Source organism: Chiloscyllium plagiosum, unplaced genomic scaffold (assembly GCF_037043375.1).
Source record: "Chiloscyllium plagiosum isolate Xiang-an unplaced genomic scaffold, Cpla_swu_hap1 HiC_scaffold_50, whole genome shotgun sequence".
Classification (NCBI taxonomy): Eukaryota; Metazoa; Chordata; class Chondrichthyes; order Orectolobiformes; family Hemiscylliidae; genus Chiloscyllium; species Chiloscyllium plagiosum.
Window position 1 is genome coordinate 5,641,863 of NW_028270188.1, and position 18,326 is coordinate 5,660,188.

The 18,326-nt window shown below is 41.4% G+C and overlaps 1 protein-coding gene across 1 annotated transcript in view; it reads right to left on the reverse strand.

Annotated features, from left to right (window-relative positions):
• The window catches only part of LOC148135240 (putative G protein-coupled receptor 139), a 31,791-nt gene extending 26,258 nt beyond the window's left edge, over window positions 1-5,533 (reverse strand). The window contains exons 1-2 of the mRNA XM_087985031.1: window positions 5,419-5,533; window positions 2,815-2,881 (exon numbers count right to left, since the gene is read on the reverse strand). Coding sequence (XP_087841157.1) covers window positions 2,815-2,881; window positions 5,419-5,533 — 182 coding nt within the window. The remainder of the gene's footprint in view (window positions 1-2,814; window positions 2,882-5,418) is intronic.
• Between the last annotated feature and the right edge of the window lie 12,793 nt (window positions 5,534-18,326).

The following is an 18,326-nucleotide window of genomic DNA, read 5'->3' on the forward strand; positions in this document are numbered from 1 at the left end:
AAACAGGTCCTAGGCCCGAATCAATCGAACGAGGAAGAAGCCATTCAGGCCCTCGACTTACTTGCACAGGGACAGAATATTTCAACATGACAAAGAGATTGAGCACATAATGCAAAGATAGACTGTTCCACGTTGTCCCTCGTGCCTCCATTGCGCATGGTACACATGTGCTACTTTAGCAGTGTTTTCGAACAGTCAGGAAGGAAGCCAAACGTCTTGTGCAAAGTTTGAATTACGCAGCTTCCATCTCCGAGAAGGCAGGCTGGCCTTCTCTATGAAGGTCACACCATTGTGAGATGAGGTTTTCTACCGTGTGGAAACAGGCTCTTCGGATAACAAGTCCAACTCGGCCGATCCGAAAAGTCACCCACCCAAACACATTCCCCGACCTTGTATTTGAACCTGACTAACCCTCTTCACACGGTTGGTAATTAAAGAATGGCTGACTGTTTCAGAAGGGAAATATTGTAGTTGCTTTCAGGGATCGTTTACAACGTGACGTTCAGAGCAGAGTCGCACAGCGATTGCACAGTAACTTTAAGTATTCATTCAGAGCAGTGTACCTCTCTCTCAATCGTCCTGGGATGCCGCAGAGGCAAACAGAGAATGAGGAATGCTCTATTTGACTGCTGAATAGACTCTGTAGCTTGAAATAATGCTTATCTTCAAAATGATTATCTTGTCTGGAGCACTTCCTCTGCTGTGAAATCTGGATGACTCACTCGGTCCAAGTTTTTTTTCACACTATGATCTGCATATCATTAGTCTGCCTGAACTGCTCGCAAACAAATATTTCCATTGTATATCATTACACGTGACAATAAATCAAATATACCAGTCCTGGTTAAGTACAGAATTTCACATGTTGTCAATGTCCCTTTTGCAAATAACTGATCACCACCAACTGTTGAGCTTCACCTATTCTTCTCTCACAGCGCTACAAATTAAACACTCAGTTTCTTCAGTCTCTCTTTATGGTACCACCATCTGGTTTTGTGGTATTCCTTACAAAGCAGATCAAATCTGTACACAGTAATTCAAATACTCTCTCAGCAAGGTTTTACAATTGCAGGCTCGTGTCCTTGCTTACATATTTGAATCAGCTTGCAATGAAGGATATTATACCGTTTAAGATCCCCATTATTGATTCCCCTCGGTGTCATATTGTTGGTGACTCATGATAAAGGACATCGTTGTGCGTTTGGACAACAAGATTTACAAACCTTGCTACATTTACTCAGCCCAAAAAGAGAACATACTAGTTGTTCCTTATATCGAAATCATTTATCTGCTTTGTCAATTGCTGTGCTCCAACCACGAATACGTGTGATACATGAACACGACTGAAGGTCATTATTTATGCTCTCTGTGTTGTCACCATGTAATACTTCTCAATCGAAATATTATATTACCCCTTACACGTGGACGTTTGCATACCTGTCAACAGAAATGCTAAAATTAATCTGCATATTCAAATACACCGCTCCCACTTATTCCTAAATATGAATTCCTCAACTAACACAGACTCCATAGACTTCTCAAAGAAAATGTCTTCGTCCTGGAGCTAGGCTGACTCTGTCATGTCATATCACGATTCCCGAAATGTCTCGTTATCACATTTCTGATAAAAAGTTTCTTTTTTATCCCTCAGCACTGACATAATGTTGTCACATTTTTTGGTTTCCCTCCCAGTACTGTTTTAAATATACAGGGTTAAATTAGCTAATTACCAATTTTCAGAATCCTAAGAATTTTGAAGGATTTTCGATAATTATATCTTATAGTTACAACGTTGAAAATAGCATTATATATGGAAAGAAATTGGGAACGTTTCCAGTAAGATGGGTCAAGCGCTGACTGGTCTGACGAGGCTAGTTTGGGATTATTGTTGGCAAAGACGTATTGGACCAAAGGGACTGTTTCCATGCTGTTTCACTCCATAAATCTTTCACTAGCTGCATTGCCACCTCCACGAATACTTTGGGTTGGATTTCATCTGATGCAGCAAATGACCAACCTTCACTCAGTTAGTTCCCCAATTAATATTTCATTACGAATTCTTATCACCCATAGTTTCTAATTTGCAGTAGACATTTCATTCTGCCGTGCAATATTTCTGGATCTTCCTCCATGGAAGCAGAACTAAACTACTACCGTCTGCAGTTTGCAGAGATGGCCTGTCATTGAGTGAATACATCGGAGGACTGAAGTTTGAGTAAGTTGGACGGGGCACCCACTCCTGTTCGGAATGTTCTCGAATCTAAACAATTCAATTCATCTGTTTCTTCATGATCACTAAATATACAATCCTCTGCCTCGTGTGTGTTTGCAGGCAATCCGGAAAGAGATGACACAAACTGTGATCACTTAATCTTAGAATCAAACTAGCTTCACACTTTGCACGTGGCAACAGTCCAGTTGGAGACAAGAATAAGTTTTTGATCAATATATTTGTAACTGGAAGAGTGGCCCGAATGTAAATGGAATTGGAAAGGTGGATATGATGGTTTGTTTAGAAATAATACTCAGATAGAACTGGAGACTGCGGATATTATGGAGGTGGCAATCGACAGGCTTGGTGACAGAGGAAATATTGATGTACAAATTAAGTCGGAGAAAATTGAGCCAATCATGTTTATGTGCACTTTTGTTCCTCCTCAGATATTTGTAAGTGAAGGTTATGAAAGTCGTGGAACAGGAATGGAGTTTGAGACAGAAAGCAAATGCAATATTTTGTATCTTTGCAAAATATTGACAACAATAGTCACAACAATCAAAATGGTTTGCAGACTAAATAAATGGGCACAGATATGCTTACCGGGAACACCAGTAAGAGCGAGGATTGGATAATAACCCGCCTGAATAATCATCAATACACATTCTATCCGTTATTCTACCCATTTCCCATCGACAGAAAGATAGTAAAGAGCCGAAAATAAACTCCTGTCCATTGTTGGAATATTCAAATCTGATGTTCTCAGATTCTGATTCATTGTTCTCTCATTTCCATTAAGATTTCTCAGATTCTCATCCATTAATGTAAGATCCCAGTCCATGGTTCTAAGATTCCGATCACAACTTCTCTCTTGAATTGCTTTTCCCTATCATTAACGCTGCCGCCGATACAATGTGATGACACACTGAAAAAGGACCCTTATGAATAGAACTAGGAAACTCTCCAGTGACATGATTAGTATCCACAGAGACTGACATCAATCATAGCCACTGAGAAAACATTTCCAGTAAACGCCTTTCACAAAAACAATTTTAAAATCGCCTGCTATTGGTCTTGTTGTCCATCTCTAAATGCTCTAACAATGTTAGAAATAATGGAGAAAGGTGGTGTTTTTACTTCACAGGCTCATTAATTTTCTTGTTTTATGCACCCACAAAATTGTATGCACCAAACGTCCAAAGAGCCAATAGAGAGGTGTACTTCACTTAAGTACCTTTAACCATAAAAACTGCCAAACTAACAAAAACTTTCTCTGCGCACAATTTCCCATAACACATACAGGAAATGCGGATTTCTTCAAACTTTTCTCTAGCTGCTCTGGCAATGCAACATTTTGTCTTTAAAGCGACACACTTCAATAATTTTTTTCTGAAACTGCAAACATCTTATTACACAGATTATACACCCTTCCGTTTTCAAATTATTTGGCCTGAACCAAAAAATAAATGTCATATCTACGATTGTTTTGATTCTTGGTATTGAAAGATCAGAAACAGAATCGATGAGACAATCTGAAGAAAAATGAATGAATAGTGGACAATGGCTGCGAGAGACTGGAGAAGTATAAACTGACATACCTCAGAGAAATAAAAGAAAATTTTGGAAGAAGTAATGGCGTGTGACATTGAAAACATGATAGAATAACTTGAAATGGAATTGACAACAGCTGTTTGTATCCATATTGTTTAGTGTGTGTGTGCAGACAGGTACGTTTGCTCGGAGCGCACAAGGCATTCAGAATGCACTACGTAGAAACATTTATCAAAATATGATGCATATGACGCATAATCTTCATAAAACAAAATGTGATATTCAGCAGATATGTTGTGTTAATCTTATGTCAAGGATTCCCCCTCTCTGGGAGTCCCTGATCTAGTTTGTCGAACTTATTACTATGTGTGTTATCCATTTCTGCCATTGGTCTCCCATCTTATTTCAGTTCATCAACTTTCTCCATCGACATCATTATGTTGGCCTTCTGGATTCTGCCAACAGTGGATGTCTGCCATATTATTGGAGATTGAATTTCTGGCATCAGACCAAGCATGAAAACTAGCATTTCAACATATTATTTTGTTGTACATACAGCAAATAGAGATTGCCAAAACAAATAGAGAAGGCCATCTACTTATGTCAATAATCTTGTTTTCTCTATTTTCCCATCTCGGCGTCTGTCTTCTATCTCTCTCTCTCTTTATATCTTGTTCATCAACCTTGCAATCGTTCTCCGAATTACAACAATCAACGCCATCAACATAGGACTGTTGCTCACGTTTGGATGTGAAACGATTATGATTGAATTATGTAACGACAAAGACATGAGAGAGGAATACGCCAGAGTTGATGCGGAGGGCAGCCCAGGACAGAAGGTTGTGCACCAGCAAAGGCAGTCGTTTCTGGGGATAATTCGGAGTCGCAGCTGATGCTCATTTCAATTAATAAGAAATATACTCAGGGGAAGACAAGGTGGATAATGTAAGTCATGGGCAGCATGAAAGCAAAGAGAGCGCACACAGTGTGGTAAAGATTATTGGGAATGCAGAGGATTGAGAAGATTTTTAAAAACAACCCACGATAACAGAAAACGTCATGGGGGGGAGGAGATGAAATTAGACAGTCGGATTGTTAGCAATAATAAAGAAGATTGCAAGATGTTTTTCGATATATAAAAGATAAAAGAGGGAGGCAAATGCATGTGGAAATAAAAGATATTCAATGCAGAAAATTCACATTCACTATCTTGTCCTTTCCTCCCCCCAATTTGCCTTTTCCACCTTAATAGCAAAAACCAGTTTATCTCAACCTCCCGTAAATACAAAGAGTTTGTCACCATAGATCTCTGTGGCAAGGTGATTGTATCTCACATGTAAGAAACATGCCTGAATACTTCCAAAAAATAAAGATTTCCGCACTGACATACTGGCCTTAAACATGGACACCTCCTTAACAAATGGATTAGTACAGCTTGTGAGGACATGAAACCATAGTCTAAACATTAAGACATTTACACCTAATCCAAAGGGAAACTAGCTTTACAGCAATGACAATGAGATGTAGTCACAGGGAGAAGACAAAAAAGTGATATCCTATTGCTTTGCAGAACTGTCTGGAGCTTGACTATTTACTAGAGGCACAGGGCTCTCACGGTGTTGTTATTAGCTGCAACTGTTGCACTTACATACCCGATGCTTCCGACAATATAACAACATCGCGGTTAACAGAAAACTGGCGGCCAATATAATCCGGCAGGTGTGTGTAATCCGCTAAATTAGAATGAAAGTAAAGCTCCTTCAACATTACTCGCATGATAGAGACAGCCAGGGTTTAGACAACTTGCGGTGCTCTCTCTTCAGTTTTTAACTGAAAGTAAACTTAAAACAAAGCTACGAAAATATTGGCTCCATCACAAAAAAACACGCAGGATGCCGATATGATCGGTTTATATAAACAGAAAACATAACTCTTCTCTTTAAATCTGAATGTAAATGTCTCTCTACAATCTCTCCATAAAACAATCTCAGGACAGGCAAAGCACAGCACGAAATATTGACCAAAGCTGTCTCTGCTATCTCCCTCAACAAAACTCCCAGGACAGTTACAGAATATGGTGAGACAGAGGGTAAAGCTTATCCTGTACTTTGCTCATCTACCACTCCAGGGACCGGTGCAGCAAAACATTGGGTACGGAATAAAGACAACTCTATCCAAAAAAGGGAAGAAAACTGCACATGCTGAAAATCAGACACAAAGTCAGAAGCTGATCAATCACGCAGGCAGCATGTTGGCTCATTATCTCGCACTGTTCCCTGACAGCGCTCGGGACTTCATTCGATTCAACCTCACATGATTGTGTGGAGTTTTTACATTCGCCCCGTGTCTGTGTGGGTGTCCTCCAGCTTCCTTCCACAATCCAAAGATGTACAGGTTAGGTGAATTGGCGACGGTTAATTTCACGTTATGTCCAGGGATGTCGTTTGCGTGCATTAGGAATGTGTAAATGCAGAGTAATAGGGAAGGGGAATGGGTCTGGGTGGGTTACTCTTTGGAGGGCTGTTTTAGACTTTTTGGGGGCGAATGGCCTTCTTCAACACTGCAGTGATTCTATGATTCCAAGAATCTCAGCTGGTCAGCCAGCGACTGTGAAGAGAAATCAGAGTAACTTTTTCGAGTCCAGTGACCCCTCTTCAGAACACTTCTGAAGAAAATATTAAGTCTGTTTTTCTCTGCACCATGCTGAAAGATCACTGTGGACTGTTCCGATCTATCATTCCAGGAGAAGTAACATAAAAGGTTACATTCGGATTAAAGATCCCCCGACACAGGCCCTTGTAACATACACAGGCGATGTTCAGCATGCTAGTTAGATTATGATTAAACCACATTTTTACATTGTCTGAAACAAACTCTCCCAGGACATGTACAGCATGGCGTGAGACGTGAAGTGATGATCCTCGGACACTAGCCATTTGTAAATGCATATAACATATTAAGTATGGAAATATTGATTAAATCAGACCCAACACTGTCATCATCAAATACCGAAGGAGAGGTATATCAAAGGTTTCTAAAAAGACTCATATCTCGCTCCCCACTGCCACCATCAAACAATCTCAGGACAGATTCAGCACAGACCCAGATACAAATTAAAGCATCATATTTCCTATTCCCAGAAAATGTTCCCAGCGGAACGACAGATCTGTTAAGTTATAAACTGAAACTCCACTTACATTGGTTCTTGTCAAAAGACAGGCAATGAGAACCATTATTGTGACACTAATTCAATTATGTGTTTCAAACCACTCACACCCCCGCATATTATCACCATCAAACATTCCCAGGAAAAGAACAGCCTGGGATTGGATACAGAATGAAGCTGCACCTGTCTCCAATCAAAGACTGATGCGTGCTCGACGCGCCCACTCCACATTTCTAAATGAATGCCTGCTGGACAGACCGGTTCATGTTCGATGAGAAATATACTGGTTAGGTCTGATCAATGATCCGCGGTGGACACATTACCTGGTTGCATTGAGCAGTGCATTAGTCTAGTCTGTACAGTTCACCATGGTGAACAGGTATATCATTAGGGTTTATAACGCCTGGGCTGGTTCTGTCTGGTGGATCCAAAACGTGAGGTAAATAAGTGTTTCTGTTGATTTGGCCATGCATTTAGACATATTTACATTCCTTTGATTGAACTCGCCCAAGTCTGACTCCTTAACCAATACCCTTCCTCTATCGACACTAATATTTCAACAACTTGTTCTCCATGAAGAAATTGTCCTATTATAACAGGAATAACTTCCCTGTGTCTTTCCCTGATCAGAAGGACAAAGGGGTTAGGAGCAGAAGTAGGCCGCCCAGCCCTTCGATTCCGCTCCGCCATTTAACAAGATTTGAGCTAATCTCTTCGTGGACTCAGCACCACTTAGCCACGCTCTCACTATACGCCTAAGTTCCTTTTCCCAAAAATCTACATTAGATTTAAAAGCGTTTACTGAAGTAGCATCAACTATTTCCCTGGGCAAGGAATTCCATGGATTAACGCCCCTGTGGGTTAATAATTTCCTTCTAATTCAGTCCGAAATTTGCTCCCTGTCATCTTGAGGCTAATCATTCTTTTCCGAGCGGCACCTGCGAGATGGAAAGTCCTATCTTCGATTTTATCGATTCCGTTCATAATTTCATAAGTTTCTTTAATATGCACCCTCTTCTGAATTCCAATGCATAGAATCCCATTCTACTCAGGGCCTCCTTTTAACTCAACCGTCTCAACTCCAGAATCAAATATTTGAACATCTTCTGCACCTGCTCAAGTGCAAATTCATCCTTTTTCAAGTAAGGTGACCGAAACTGCACACATTGCTCCAGGTATGGTTTCTCAGCTTATAAAGCTGCAAAATCACGTCACTGCTTTTGAACTCAACCCCCTTAGCAATGATGGACAAAATTCCATTTGCATTCCTAATTACTTGTTGTACCTCCAAACCAACTTTCTGTGATTCGTGCAGGACACCCAGGTCTCTCTGCACAACAGCAGTTTGAAACGTTTTGCCATGGAATTAATATTTTTAACAGATACTCCAACCAAAATGGATGAATTCACATTTATTCACATTATATTCCATATCCCAGACATTTGCCCACTCACTCAATACATCTATCTTCCTCAATAATGTTTCACAATCTTCTACACTCTGTATTCTGCCACTCATCTGCGTGTCATCTGCAAATTTGGACACGGTACACGTGGTGCCCAACTCCAAATCACCCATCTAAAAGTATATAAATGCAGTCCCACCACTGAACCCTGAGCTATACTACTAGTCACTGATGGCCAGGCAGAATAACACTCATTTATCTACACTCTTTGCTTCCTGTCAGTTAAACAATCATCTATCCATGCTAATATTTTATACTTCATGCCATGCATTCTTCCCTTATGCACCTGCCTTTTGTGCAGCACCTTGTCGAATGCCTTTTCCAAATGTAGGTAGTCCACATCCACTGGGACCCGTTGTCCACCTTTATCGACTTGTCTTCGTAGAATTCTAAAAAAAATTTGAACCATGTCCTACCCTTAATGAACTATTGTTGCGTCAGTCAATTGGGACACTTTATTTCGAGATAATCTACTATTTCTTTCTTGATAATCGACTCAAGCATCTCCCCCACTACAGTGGTTAAACTAACGGATCTATAGTTCCCAATCTTTGTCGATGACCCTTTTTAAACAATGGTGTCACATTTGCTGTTTGCCAATCTGATGCGACTGCCGAAGGCACCAACGAATTTTGGAAAATTGCTACCAATGCACCACTATTTCTCCCGCCATTTATTTTAGTACGCTGGGATGCATTTCATCAGGGCCAGGAGACTTATCAATTCTTTGCTCCATTAGCTTGCCACACACGAGCTCTTCTGTGATAATGATTGTTTCCAGGTCCTCATCTACCTTGGTCTCTTTGTAACTTAATGGCATATTATTAGCGTCGTCCAATGTAAACACGAATTCAAAATACCTGTTCAGTACCTCCGCCGTTTCATTACATACCATACCTAAATGCTTCTTCTCATCCTCCAAACGACCAAAGTTTACTTCAGCCACTCTTTTTCGTTTAATTCATTTATAGAACTGTTGCTATCTGTCTTCATATTCTGTGCAAGTTTTTTTCATGATGCTCTTTTTTATAGAATCCCATCAATGTGGAAACATGCCCTTTAACCATACAAGTCCACACCGACGCTTTGAAGGGAAACCCATCCAGTCCCCTTTCCCGTACCCTATATTTACGGCTGCCTAATGCACTTAACCTACACATCCCTGAACACGGATGGACAATTTAGTGTGGCCACTTCACCTAACCTGTACATATCTGAACTTTGGAGAAAACCGGAACAACCGGATGAAATCGACGCAGACACGGAGACACTGTGCAAACTCCACGCAGGCAGTCGCCAGATACTGAAATCGAACGTGGCTCTCCAGCAGCAGTGCTACCCACTGAGCTACCGTTCCACTCATTAATCTTACTTTTCTTTATACCACCGTTTGTGACTTTCTGTTGACTTTTAAAACTTCCCAGGCTTCCAGTTTCATTCCGTTTTTGCCTTCCACTTCAATTGGATAGCCTTCTTTATTTCCTTACACACCCATCGCAGATTACCCGTCTTCTTGCAGTCCTTCTGTTACGGTCGTAACAGTCTTCCTGCTTAATTTAATCCGCCATCAGACACACGATTTTGCCCATGCAATAACGTGTGAAAATTCGAGAGGCCAAGAGTTAGTTAACATAATTGTAACAGCTTTATTTCTTAAAGTACAACAGAAAATAATTTGCTAAAAACTGGAAAGTACTCTTTCCTCGACCTATCATTTTTCTTGCCCTTCTACAATATTAGTCCGATAAAAAAAAACCCAATTAATATTTACCAAAATTCAACTTTTCAAAAACCACCCGGACGTCGAATCTTCTTTTCTTCATCACAGCGATTGCTCCGTTACAGGTTACTGATCGATAAGGATACTTTGAAGAGAGCTATTCTCTGGATAGTCTGCAGATGTAATTGGCTTTGGAGTTCTCCTCCAAATGTTCAGTTTTCCCTGATCTTATGCCCGTAAAGCATCAGATTGTATCAGTGGCTTTTGTGGTTGTCAATTCAATCATACACAATTGTATACTCAATTCAGCACTTGGTTGGAGCTTGGCATTTTTAGTGTTGTAATGTAAATTGATTAGCCGAATTCGAACCTGTTTAGTCGTTTCCAGGCAACCAGCTGAAGAAGTTGTTCGACAAAATGATGCGTTTTAACTTTTTCAGAAGACTTGGTGCTGCGTCAGGAAGTTCTGCTAGCTTTCAATACTCTTAGAGGGACAGTGCACCCACATCTTTATAACACTTCTTTTTCATGAAATACTTTTGTTGAGCAGTTTTCAGAAATTGCGTTGAAAGTCCTCTACTGCTCGTCAACTGTCCCACCATAAAACCTTCGGTTCCAGTCTACATTAGCCAGCTCCTCCCTCATTTCATAGTAGTTCCCCTTGTTCATGGACAGGCCCCGATGTTAAATTTTAAGTTTGCACTCTTCATCTGTATTCTAAATTGAACCACACTGTGCTCACACCTTCCAAGAGGATCCCTAACTGTGAGGTAATTAATTATTCCTGTTTCAATACACAGGACCAGATCTCGGACAGCTTGGTCGCTCGTCAGTTCGCTTACACACTATTCAAGAATAATGTTATCGATACATTCAACGAACTCCTTCTCAAGGCTATCCTGACAGAAATGGTTCGACCCAACCTCCCATGTGGATTAAAATCCCCCATGATAATGGCCGTACGATTTTATAGGCATTAGTTATTTCTTTGTTTATTGCCCGCCGCAATGTGATGATATTATTTGGTCTGCATTTTCTACGCCTGTCAGTGAATAGTTTCTCTTAGAATTTCTAATTTTCATCAAATTGGATTCAAACTTATTCTCCTTAGAACCTACATTGTCTCCCTGGACATCGCTACATAGAAGAGCTACCTCCCTTACCTTCCTGTCGGTCCTTCTGAATAGTCTGATATCCCTGGATATTTAACTCTCAGTCGTGACCTTTCAGTAACCATGTCTACACAATGGCTACCAACTCATGTTCGTTCACGATGATTTGTGATTCTAACTCATCAACCTTACTACGAATACTCCGAACTTTTAGGTAACGTGTCTGTCATACTGACATGATTCACATCTCTAGTATCGGCTGAGTTATCCTCCTTATTGTTTCTTTCATAGTCTGCCTTGACCATAAACCCTCCTGCATACGTGCTAACCTGCTGTTTTTCTTTTTTGTATTTATCATCATATTTCCTATCGCTTACCTTTCGATTTGTCACAGCGCCCCCCACTTGCACATTAATAGTCCCAGTGAACACCTTTTTTACACTTTTATCTAAACTACTAGTTCCAGATCGTTCAGGTGGAAACTGTCCCATTGGTACAGATCCACGCGTTTCCAAAAATGATGCCAGTGCTGTATAAAATGGAACGTCTCTTTCACACACCATTTCCTTTGTCATCTGTTCACTTCCTTTTTTGATCCCTTTTCCAACTGCACTTAGCTCAGGCAATATTCCAGAGATTATAATTCTCCAGGTCATGTTCATTAATTTCCTTCCCCGTGCTTGATAATCCCTAAACAGGTCCTCCATCCCAGACTTGCTTATGTTGCTAGTCCCACCGAGGACAACAACAACTGGAACTTGCCCCTCCCGTTCCAATATCCTTTCAAGCCAGTCAGAGATGTCTGCATCCTAGCAGCGGGCAAGCAACACATCATGCAAGACTTCTGATCCAGCATACAAAGGATACTAATATCTCCCTAGTTATAAAGTCCCCTTGACTACTACTTGTCTTTTTGATTCGCCCCTTTTGAATGGCCTTGCGTTCCACAGTGCTGTGGTAAGCTGGCACTTCTTCCCCATAGCCGTTTGATTGATCCAAACAGGGAGCAACAATCTCATAACTGTTGAATCAGGTCAAAAGCTGAGGCTCCTCTACTCCTGAACTCATGATCGCCCTACCTGCCTCACTTGCCTGTTGTCCTGATCACGAACTGAATTTCACTTAATTAATCCACCAGGTGTAACCACCTCCTGAACAAAGCGCCCGAGTAACTCTCCCCCTCCTGCAAATGCCGCCGTGTTTGCAGCTCAGATTACGGATCATCAACTCTTATTTTTGTTCGAGGAGGATGGCGTGTTTGAGGCACTATAGGTGTTCAGCACGTTCAGGCACTGTCCAAATATATTCCCGGTAGTTCTTTGGTCCTTGGCCTCCCCTCTCCGGTTGTTATTGTAAATACGTTAGTGATTCAACTTCACCGGCTATTCCTGCTGCTAAAACAAAAAAAAGTCCCAGACGCTCAAGGTAAGTTTTCAATCAGTGATTCATCTTCCGGACAACCCCCTAGTCTCCGCTCCCCCCTTCCTGCTGCTGAAATAGAAATCTCTGTTTCTCTTTTGTACCCTGCTGCTTTTACGTTTGATTGACTTGTTGGCATTTGTTTACATCAGACGAAAATGTTTTATTGCACAGAGAACATTGCAATCAGGGTTCTAGCAACAATCTGCATCTTCTTCTCTTTAAATAACATTCCCAATCTACATCCGACTTAAACCTGGAAAGAACAGGAACAATATTGCAGTGTTTTGCTAATGACAATCGGAGGACAAGTTTCAAATATTTTGAAGTAGTTTTACCAGTACTTTTCCATTCATATGTATTCTCTATATCAACATTTCGACTGACAGACATACATTAAGATAGGTAAGTGACCGAGGGCTCAGAGAAAAATCAAAGAGGACCAAGAAATATAAAGCAGAAATAATTTTGTGACTTTAGTCTTTGCCAAATCCGAAACGTTTGTACTTCTCTAGATGAGGTATACTATATAGTTCATTGATGCCAATTATTCCATGGAATCCCCTGCGACTGATCTCTTCGAATAAGTCACATGAATGCTGCGGAACCTAAGTTGCCTTTATTTATCTGGTGATGAAGAAATCATTTAGAGACCAGTTAAAACATGTAGTGAAATATCCAGTTAATAAATGATTCAAGTGATGAACAAATCCAAGTAACTTCGTGACAACATGAAATGCAGCAAATGATGAACGAGCAGTCCACGTGTGGGATGCTCTGAAAGGAAGTGGACGAGCAGCGATATGATAGCCCTCGGTTTGACCTGGGCAATAAAATTGGTCCATCTGAAGAGCAAATTGTAAGAGAGTGGAAGAGCAATGCCAGTGGAAAGTGCTGTTAGCAATGAGCAGCAGTCAGTAGAAAGCGGAGGAACAAGAAACAAACCGAAAGATGTATTAGACATGCCAAAAAGAAAAAGAAATCATCCTAAGCAATCCGGTCTCTGAATGACCAGATACAAAAATAAATAACGTGGAGGAAAGTATTATTGTTCTCGGCAGACCAGATTGTGAACAGCAACATCAGGCTCTTGTCGAGTCTCCCTGGCAGAATTTTCTGATCCAAACATCTGGACAAAAGTGTACAAAAAACGAAGTTATACAGAGAACAAATTATGCTGTAAATATTGTGTCTTCTGATTACAAATGTGTGTTTAGCTGAATTCTGTCTTTCAGCTTCCCCTGGCCCGATACTCACACCACTCCCTTTCTTTACTTTTTCTTTCGAAGAATCAGCTTCTGTGTTGGCGGGGAATCCACGGCCCAATCCGAGGACTCAGTGACAGACGGGATTTGAAGCTTGGGAATGGGGTCAGATGTGGAACCTGAGCCAACATCCTCAGTGCTTCCATGAAAGCGTTTTGTGGCTTTCCCTGTATGCATTGAGATCAGTGGAAACTGACTTTAAGTGAAACCTGCTTGCTTGTGGCCTCATAAGCGATCCTGAGATCTGTCCAAAAAGATATTCGCATCACCACCAAGAATGATTGTTTCTATCAGCAATACAGCTCCTACAACCTTCCCGAGCTCAGTTCATAATTGGTGAATCAGTCTTTATTTCCATTGTTACCCCTGGACCCTCGTATCCAAGGGCCATGATTGCCTGACACTGATTGTAAACTGGCAGATAGTGAGGTCTGCCGATGCTGGAGAGACAGAGTGGATACATTCTTCCCTTGGAAGAAGCACAGCAGGTCAGGCAGCATCCGAGGAAGAGATGAATCGATGTTTCAAGCAGAATCCTTCATCAGTCGACTCTCTTCCTCCTTGAATGCTGCCGTAAAAGTAGTGTTCTTCTTTCCTGCAGCACACTTTATCGACCTGCTTATAAACTGCATGCATTAACTTTGTCCAAAATTGTTTTGGTTTGCTTTCCAACATATCCAATTTTGTCACCATGAACTAATCGCAGTGACCCGACAATGGCACGTTGTCCGTCAAATCCTCAATTCTAGGTTCTCACCCATTTAGTCAAAAGCGTTCCGAAGCCATCCATTGACGTCTTTGCTTTCTTGGGATGGTTTAAACATTTTTTTTATAAATCTCCATGGAAGTATTAGATATTCTGCTTTGACATAAATGTTACCGGCTGGTGTGATGATGAAATAAATTACAGATTTCACAGAAATAAGTGAAATGTAATGGCTGGTAATGACGCCAGAAGCAATAATAAATCTGTCAATCCTGAGTCACTGAGCTGTGTACATTTCTGAACAGATCCCCTCCTCCACATTCAGTTCTTCTGACTAACCAGCTCCTTCTCCTGTATTGGAGACTCCATAAAATTAATCTTTTTGAATAAAATTTTTCTCGCCCAGCGATTTTTGAGAATATTTGTTGTTACTTTCGTCTGATGTACTGTCACCTTCAATGGATCAGCTTTACCTCTATTTAATTTAATAGAATAAAAGTTGCTTTTATGCATCTATGCAGAGACATGGAGTTGTAAACCATGGAAATAGACCCGGAATTCCAACCATCCATGCTAAACACGTATCCTCGTCTGATCTCATTCCATTTAACAGCATTTGACCCATATTGCTCAACCTTCCTATTGACATACCTATCCAGATGCCTCATCAATGTTGTAACTGATCCAGGCTCCACCACTTCTTGTGTGAACTCATTCCATACACGCACCACTCTCTGAGTGAAAACGTTGGCCGTCAGGTCATTTTAAATCTTGCATCTCACACCATACATTTAAGCCATCGAGTTTTTCACTCCTTTTCACTTGAAAAACAAAGACCTTGCCTATTTACGCTACCTATACCCCTCACGATGTTATAAACTTCCATAACTCACCCCTCAGCCTTTGATAACGCACGGAAAACAGCCCCAGCTTATTAGCCTCTTTCCTGGTTCAAACCTCCAATCCAAGAAACATTCATTTCCACGTCCATTTGTGAATGGTGGTTGACAATTAAGCAACACACTTGAAGAAGAGGCTCCGCAAATGTCAGCATTCTCAAATCCTGAAGACCCCAGCTCTTCAGTGAAAAAGATACGGCTGCTGTAATAGCAACAATCTTTCGTCAGAGGTCCCCAGGGGATAATCCATTTCGGGATCCTTGAGCGGTCCCCAGCATCACAGACACCAGTTTCCAGCCAGTTCCATTCACTCCACGCGATATCAATGCTGGAGGCATTGGATACTGCAAAGGGAATGGCCCTGAAAACACTCCAGTGATTATACTGAAGACGTGTGCTCCACAAGTTGTTACTCCCCTCGCCATGCTCTTCAAGTTTAGTTACATTATTGACATGTATCAGAAAATGTGGAAAATTGTTCACGTCTGTCCTGTCCACAAAAAGCTGGCCATAACCAAACCAGCAAATTCGTGTCCAATCAGTCCAGTCTCCATTATGACTAAGCTGATGGAAGAAGTCATCAACAGTGTTATGAAGCAGCACCTGCTCAGCAACAACCTACTGAGTGATGCCCAGTTGAGTCACTAAGCTCCACATCTCATTACAATCTTGGTTCAAATATGGAGAAAAAAAGCTGAATTGCAGAGTTGAGGTGAGACTGACAATGCTGAAAATGTGTTGCTGGAAAAGCGCAGCAGGTCACGCAGCATCCAAGGAACAGGAGATTCGACGTTTCGGGCATAAGCCCTTCCTTAGATGCTGCCTGACCTGCTTCACTTGTCCAGCAACACATTTTCAGCTCTGATCTCTAGCATCTGCAGTCCTCACTTTCTCTTCGTGAGACTGACAATCCTTGACATCAAGGCTGCATAGACTGAGTACTTGACCAAGGATTCCAGGCAAAACTAAAATCAATGAGTATCAAGATTAAGGTCATACATGACACAAAGGAAAATGGTTGTGGTTGTGGAGGGTCAGTCACCGCAACCCACCATATTTCTGGCTATGTCCCTCACAGTAATGCCCAACAATCTTCAACTGCTTCATCAATGACCTTACATTTCTCATAATATCAGAAGTGGGGATCTTCACCGATGGTTGTAATGTTCATCACCATGTGCGACTCCTCAGATACTGAATCAATCGTGCTCAAAGGCAACACGATCTGGAAAATATCTAGCCTTGGCCCACAAGTGGCAAGTAACATTTGCAAAACGCAAATGCCCGACAATAATAATCACTAATAACAGACAATATAACCGCCGCCACTTTATATTCAACAGTATTGCCATCAACGTATCCTCCTCTGTTAACATCTTTGAGATTACCATTGGCCAGAAACTCAAGTGAACTCACCACATACACACAGTGGCTGCAAGAGCAGGACACAGACGAGAGATACTGCGGTGAGCAACTCACCTCATAACAGCACATCGTCTCTCCACCATATACAAAGGACAAATCAGGAGCGTGATGTAATATTCCTCACTTGCCTGGTTGCGTGCAGCTCCGACAACAATCAAGAAGCTTGACACCATCCAATCTGCTTGATTCGTCCGAAATCTACAAGCATTCAATCGTCCACCACCGGAACGCAATAGTAACAGTGTGTACTATCTGGAAGATGCACTGATCAAATTCACGAAAGAACATTAGACAGCACCTTCCAAAACCATGACCAGTTCCACCAAGAAGGACAAAGGCAGTGGGTATTTTGGCAAGTTGCCCACCTTGCCATTTACCATCATGACTTGGAAACATACCACTGCTACTTAACAGTCTTTGGATAAAATGATGACTTCTTCCAGCAAATGGACTGCAGTGATTCAAGAAGGCACCTCACCACCACCTTCTCAAGGGCAATATGGATGAGCTATCAATGCTGGACAGCCCATGACGCTCAGGTCCCACAAATGAATATTTAAAAATAATACTACCTGAAACCATTCTAATGTAACAATAACTTTCCTGTCGCAGAGAGACCACAACCTCTTCCGTGCGGAAACAGGCACTTCGGCTGAACAAGTCCACAACGACCCTCCTTAGAGTAACCCACCCACACCGATTCTCCTGCTACCCCAGACTAATGCATTTGCACATCGCTGAGCATAACGGGCAAATTATCGAGACCAATTCACCTAACATGCACACCTTGTGATTGTAGGAGTAAATCAATGTAGACACGAGTGGAATGCACAAGATCAAAACAGTCACCTGAGGGAGTGACGAACCCGTTTTGCTGTCGCTGTGCTAACCACTGAGCCATTTTAACATCTGTCTTCACATTTTCGCGTTGGTTTCCTCCATCAGCCAGAAGATGTGCAAGTTATGTGCATTGGCCATGCAAAATTGTTGCTCGTGTCCAGAGATGTGCAGGCTAAATGTGTTTGCCATGAGTAAGATTAGGTAGAGGGGTGGGATCCACTTCCATGGTTTGGTGTGGACTCATTGGGCTGAATGACCTGTTTCCACGCCATAGGGATTCAGTGAAGTTCAGTTTTTGCTCCTTCTCTAAATGGAGCATTCACATTTTGATAGAGAAACTTTCTTGTAAACATTTAACAAGTTCTTCACCATCAAACATTTAACATTGTGGCAGTGTAAGGCAGTGTTTAGAAATTTAAAATCCCTTACTATTATAACCTTAGAGCACTGAGATGTGCTTGAGATCGCTACATGATGGCTTCTTAATTCCTTCAACTGTTGTGTGAAATGTGAAAAAATGATGCAGAATTAACATGACACTT